This window comes from Tribolium castaneum, chromosome 6 (genome assembly GCF_031307605.1).
Source record: "Tribolium castaneum strain GA2 chromosome 6, icTriCast1.1, whole genome shotgun sequence".
Lineage (NCBI taxonomy): Eukaryota > Metazoa > Arthropoda > Insecta > Coleoptera > Tenebrionidae > Tribolium > Tribolium castaneum.
In genome coordinates this window covers 8,730,338-8,736,546 of record NC_087399.1, presented here as the reverse complement: position 1 = coordinate 8,736,546, position 6,209 = coordinate 8,730,338, and the positions used below count along the sequence as shown (strand labels likewise).

The 6,209-nt window shown below is 31.0% G+C and overlaps 1 protein-coding gene across 2 annotated transcripts; it reads left to right on the top strand.

Annotated features, from left to right (window-relative positions):
* Positions 1-549: 549 nt before the first annotated feature.
* LOC659801 (sodium-coupled monocarboxylate transporter 1) lies at positions 550-5,708 on the top strand. 2 transcript variants are annotated; one of them, XM_064357526.1, is made up of 7 exons: positions 550-804; positions 853-1,130; positions 1,178-1,400; positions 1,452-1,811; positions 1,857-2,119; positions 5,228-5,375; positions 5,424-5,708. In XM_064357526.1, the coding sequence occupies exons 1-7, from the start codon at positions 623-625 to the stop codon at positions 5,665-5,667; spliced, it is 1,698 nt and encodes a 565-aa protein (XP_064213596.1). In that variant the 5' UTR covers positions 550-622; the 3' UTR covers positions 5,668-5,708. The 2 variants fall into 2 exon arrangements, with proteins under 2 accessions (XP_064213596.1, XP_008196565.2); XM_008198343.3 differs by having other exon boundaries at positions 552-804; positions 1,857-2,115; positions 5,224-5,375.
* Positions 5,709-6,209: the final 501 nt, after the last annotated feature.

Sequence of the window (6,209 nt, the reverse complement as noted above, 5' to 3'; positions counted from 1 at the left end):
TTTTAAATATGGCTTTAGGAATTTTTTCGAGATTTTTCCCGTGATCTACACATGCTTCTCAACAACGTACTACTGAGTTGGTGCGCAAGTTTTTAAGCACCCTGTATAAACATTTCAAGACCACAATCATCAAGAAGTTACACGAATTGTCTAAGGATTCTTAATTGTAAAATTCGTGATATGATTTCTGTACAAATGACAAATCAATTTTGTAAAAAAAATTCATTCTTCTTTTTTTCTTCAGTTATCCAAGAATTTCAAAAATATAGATTCCCAAATATACTGGGTGGTTCACATAATTTTACCAGGCCAGCGCCCAAAAGACCGATCACCGAATGCACTTTTTTAAAAATTGCAGTCTTCTCTAGTTTGTTTACTCCCTCAAAAACCGTTTAAGAATGATATTCTAATAGTAAACAGTAGTTGCCCTTGTATTTATCACTAAATTGTGTAAACTAGGTACTAAATGTCACTTTTCTATTTTTATTCTTTTGAAAATTTCCACTTTTTGCGATAAACGTAAAATAATGCGCCCTTATCAAAACCGTGACGTTCATTGCTCTTAATAAACACTTGTCACACATTGCCTTTATTACAAAACATTATCAAATTTTTGACCGCAATGGACTCTCTCACACTACTATGGTACGACTACTTAATCTTCATTTTGGTCCTACTTTTTAGCATTTCAATCGGTATTTATTTCGGTTTCTTCGCCAAAAACAACCAATCAGACCCTTCGGAGTACCTCCAAGGCAAGAAACAGATGAGCCCTCTCCCAGTTGCCGTCTCACTAACCGCAAGGTAAAAAAAATCTAATCAAATTCAGAAAAATAAAAACGAAATTTTTAGTTCCACCTCCGTTTCCATTCTTCTGAGCTACAGTTCAGAAGCGTACAGTTTTGGCGCCAACACGTTTTTGCTCATTTTTGGCATGATTATAGCCTACTGTGCCAACAAATTCATCTATTTGCCCGTGTTCTACAGTCTTGAAATTGACACAGTTTATGAATATTTGGAGAAACGGTTTGATAAAAGGGCAAGACAACTCGCATCAAGCATTTTCACGATTTGTTGCGTCTGTTTCATGTCCATGACCATTTATACGCCGGCTTTGGCCCTATCAGCTGGTAAAAAGAACTATTTTTTCCAAAAAAAAGTACAATAATTGTTCTAGTCACCGGATTTAAACTACAATACATTATAGTGGGGGTCAGCTGTGTTTGCATTTTTTACACAAGTGTTGGCGGCTTTAAGACCGTTATTTGGACCGATGTGCTGCAATTTTTCGTGGTTTTGGCTTCTTTGCTCACTACTTTGGGCCTAGCAGTTGGGTCAAGTGGCGGTTTTAGGCAAATGTGGCACAAAGCGGTGACAAGTGGCCGTTTGGATATTTTCGAGTCCGGTGATTAGAAAAATGAAACTCAAAAAAAATTGATCACAAATTGCAGATTTGATCCAAATCCGACGCGACATAGCAGTGTTTGGATTATAGTAATCGGATATTCGTTCACATTTATGTCAATCACTTGTGTTGATCAGATTTTTGTCCAGAAAACTCGCTCGATTCGCAACATTGAAAGCGCGTCAAAAGCCTTGATTTTTTTCACAGTTGGTCACTATTTTATTGTTGTTGTTTGTATTTTGTTGGGCTTGGCTATGTATGCAAAATATTGGAATTGTGACCCAGTCAGTGCCAATTTTATCCAAAAACCGGACCAGTTACTGCCTTATCTTGTTATGGATGTGGGGAATCAAATCCCCGGAGTTTCCGGGATTTTTGTTTCAGCAATTTTCAGCTCGAGTTTGAGGTAACTTTTTATGCTTATGGTCACAGTGATGTTAATTGATTTCAGTCTTCAGTCAGCAATTTTGAACTGTTTGTCTGGTTCAATATACTCGGATTTTTTAAAACCATTTGTAGGGGAAATCCCCGAAAGCAGAATTTTGAAATTGACAGTCCTGGGACTTGGTGTTTTATGCACAGTTTTGGCTTTTGTAATACAATATTTAGGGACTTTATTCCACATTATTTTTACGATAGTAGGGGCGACAGGAGGCCCTATTTTAGGGATGTTCACTTGCGGGCTTTTGGTACCAAGAATTAACTCCAAGGCAAGTACAGTCACCCAAAATTAATCGTAAAATAGTGTTAAAAAAGTGCGACATTCTTTAAAATTATTGGGAATATTTTTTTTAATTAATGCTTAGGATAAATACATAAATAATTTTCAAGTTCGTCACGACGTTTCGACACTTTGAAAGTGATCAAAAATTAAATTTGTTAGTTTGTTTTTAAATTTAATTCACTAAATTAAGTTGAAGTTGATATCAAATCTTTTAGCCTACATTCATTCATTTTACGTTCATTTATTTTACAAGGGTTGGTCAAAAAACTTCTAAAACCCAGAAAAATAAGTCGAAAATGGTGTATTTTAATTCATTTTTGTGCGAGGTTGCACCAATAATATAAACTACAACATTTTCTTATTGGCACTTATACTTTTTCAAGCTTCCGAGCTCAAAAATCACGAAATTAGGTCGAAATTGATTTAATCTAGTCTATTTCATTAAAGAAATTCATTATACAGAAGTTTTTGAAAACCATTTTGATCAGAGTGTTGTTAAAATCAGTTATTTTGCGAAATTTCGCTAAAGAAGACCGAAAAATTCCAAGTTAAATCTTGCACTAAGTAATTCTTGTATTTTATTTTTAATTATTTGTAAAGTTTGTTAAGTGTAAATAGTAAAGTGACCAAAATAAGCTAAAAAATTGTATTATTTTTGTTTTTTAGACAGTTTTATATTTTTTAAAATAAAAATTAAACTTTTTCGATTAAAGTTTGGTCAAAAAAATTATTATTATTACATTTTTCAAGCAAGTAGTAATATTGTTGGTTTCTTATGAGAAACATAGTGAAAAAAATCACTAAATTTAGCCGAGTAAAACATTCGTTGTCTTTTTTGTTTGTCCTTGGTTGTTTTGATATGGTTTGCAACCAGTAAAAAAACTATATGATGAAATTTTGTAAAATATCGAAATTTTACCAACTTAAGAAATTTAGTAAATTTTGCGTTTTCGTATTAATTTTAAACACGTTTTTAAAATGAAAACGAAATTTCGTTTAGAAAAATTTAGTACAAAATACCTACATTTTTTAAAAATTGATTGAAATAAGTTGATTTTTACCTAAGGGTCCATTTAAGATACGATTAAACTTCTGTTAAATTTTATCAGTCTGTTAGTTACTAAGGTAATGCGTGTCCAGATACTGGACCTAAGAGATAAAAGAGAGATAAACCTAAGAGATAAATTTTGGTCAAAAATAATGTTCTTTCTGCTTTTTTTATAATGATTTAAGTACGTTTAAGAGCTAAAATCTTGTTTTTTGCCAATAAAAATCAAAAATTTATATCCAAAATTATTTTATTTTTGCTTTTTTAGACAAGTTTTTCAGTCAAAAACGCAATCATGATGCAAAGTTTAGTTAAAAACAGACCAAAAAGTCATCAAATATACTAAATTGAGTGTTATTTTAGGCTTGTTCGAGTCTAGTTAGATAAAATCTGTTTAAAAGGATCATGATCTTTTAGACAACGATATATTCGCAAAATTTTATTCAAACCAAAAAAATTAGACAGAAATAAATTGTAATTTTTGCTTTTTTTGAGTGGTTAGCATATCAAGTTTTTATCGAAAAACTTTCGCCAAAGAAAAAGAGGGAATAAAGTAAAAGTCGCCAAATTTGATAAAAAATGATATTAATTATGTTATTTAATTCAATTTTGTGCGTTTTTAAACCTAAAACTTATTTATTTGATCTTGTGGTCAAAACACGCATAAAAATCAAAAAGATATGATGAGGCTGATGTAACTTTTTATTTTACTCGCTGTTTAACTCGATTTCGTTTTTTTTAGGTAAATTTTGTCAAAAATAAGCTGAAAATTAACAAGCTTTGGTTAAAAAAGAGTTACTCCTACACTTTCTTTAAGCTTTTAAACACATTTTTGAGTTTCTAATCTAAATAGATTTGAGAAACTTTTATTAAAAAATTAAAAATAGAATAAACATTATTTGTTGAGTTAAAATTAGCACACGTATTTTTTATACAGCCTGTATATTAATATGATATAATGTTAGTTGCATATTATTCAAACCAATAACTTTCTTTAATAAATTAATTAAATAATTACCTAATCGATAATTTTTTAACCTAAAGTTTTTTTGTGTTAATAGATTTTTAAAACTGTATCTTTTTTTGTCTGAATGACACCTCTCAAAAATTTAAAAGTGACATATAATTATGTATTGTATTTTTCTATCTTTATTGGGTAAGTATGTACTCGTTCAAAAGTACTTACTGATATTTTTTAACCGAGTCATTTTTCTATTTTCTCTGCATTATATTTTAACAAAAATCACAGATTCACTTGTTTCGTCTGGCTCACATTTTAAAACTTTAAAAAAGAGGTAGTTTCTATAAAAAATTAGATAAAAGTGACTTAAAAACAGCTCATCTTGCCAATTTTTTGTGGTTTTGAAAAAATCTCAGCGAGCTCTTTTTCAAACTTAACATTGATGTTTTCAGGAAAATTTGAATTAAAAAGAGTTAAAAATTAGGATAGAAAGTCAAATTCAATGTACTTTCTGGTGATTTAGCTGAAATACGAGGTTTTAAAAAAATTATGCATCGAAAATAAAAAAACGACTAAAAAAACTCGGCAAAAAAATATGAATTAAAAGTTGCGCAGATTAGCCTATTGACCGAGCTTTTGAAAAATGACCCAATTAGGTTAAAACTCAAAAAACACATTCTCGAATTTTTGCGTTTTATTACCAACGTTTTCTTAATGCATAAAACCTAATTATTTTGCTAGAATTGTCAAGAATCAGCCAGAAAATTTATTTAGCCTTCAATTTTCTTAATTACAATTTAGCCTAAACATTATCGCACATTTAAACTTATTTTCCATCAAGCGATTACATAATTATTATTAAATTTACAAACTGATTTCTTTATTTTAATTTTTTTGACATTATCTCAGTTTCGAAACGTCGCGACGAATTTGCAAATAGTTCTAGTTGTTAGATAGTACTTAAAGGTACATACGTACGTGTATAAAAATACTTTCAAAGAACGTTAACGAAATCAAAATGTCGATTTTCTCCCATAATTAGTGACTGCACATTTTTTTATTTTAATAATTAATAATAATTGTAGGGAGCATTTTATGGTACTCTCTCTGGATTTGTGATTTGTCTGAGTATTGCTTTACCAGCAACTTATTACCAGGCCCAAAGTGGACAAAACCAATATTTGAAACCCATTTCGACCAGTTGTTTGAATCAAACTTTGCGAAATGAAACTACAACGTTAGTATTTTTATTTTTATTTTTTTTAATTCAAATAAACTGTTTCAGTGACCAATCGAAGTCTCCCTGGTTGTTTCAAATTTCATACTTTTACTATTCAGTCATTGGTACAATTGTCACAGCAATTGTGGCATTTTTCGTTAGTTGTATGACTCAAAAAAAGAATTTTCATGTCGACAAAAATTTAATTAGTCCAATCGCTCGTTTTCTCGTGGAAAAAGGTGCTAAAACTCGTCAATCGATACAATATTCGAGTGTGAATCAAGAACCGCCCCAGCTCGTGTTTAATTAGTTGCCTAACAATGTATTTAATCCAATAAAACGTACCAACAAGTTAGTTTATCTGTGACCTTTCTCACTTTATAGACAAAATTGCCTTCGATTTGACATTATCCAAAGTGGATCGTACCGCACCTAACATTTCATAACGATTTTTTCTGGATTAATTTACGACTGGTCGTGCTTTAAATCGGGTGAAATGCCAGGAATGACTTCCCACAATTATGCCCAACATTTTTAGCGGACGCAATTAAAGATGAATTATGAGTGAAGAAGAGATATAGGTTTGAACGAATTGGTAATTGCTGCCAGTTCGATTTACTGTTAGCCTATAGAGCGATTCTGTTAATTTTCAAACGAGTTTCTTAATTGCACCTGTGTCGGATAATGCGATTGTGGGGCCCCTAATGGAATTCAGACAGCGATGGCATGGCGCTACATTTTATGCCAATTTTTTCGAGCTTGGAGAGTGTTTCTGTCATTTCTATTACCTTTTGTAAAGCTAACTTTTTTCCCAGCATGCTTAATAAAAAAACCCTTTTGTGTTTTGTCAGC

Coding starts and splice junctions, on each gene's coding strand:
- LOC659801 (XM_064357526.1), top strand. CDS start 623: ATGGACTCTCTCACACTACTATGGTACGACTACTTAATCTTCATTTTG. Junction 805..852: donor GCCGTCTCACTAACCGCAAG/GTAAAAAAAATC, acceptor CGAAATTTTTAG/TTCCACCTCCGTTTCCATTC. Junction 2,120..5,227: donor AAGAATTAACTCCAAGGCAA/GTACAGTCACCC, acceptor AATTGTAGGGAG/CATTTTATGGTACTCTCTCT.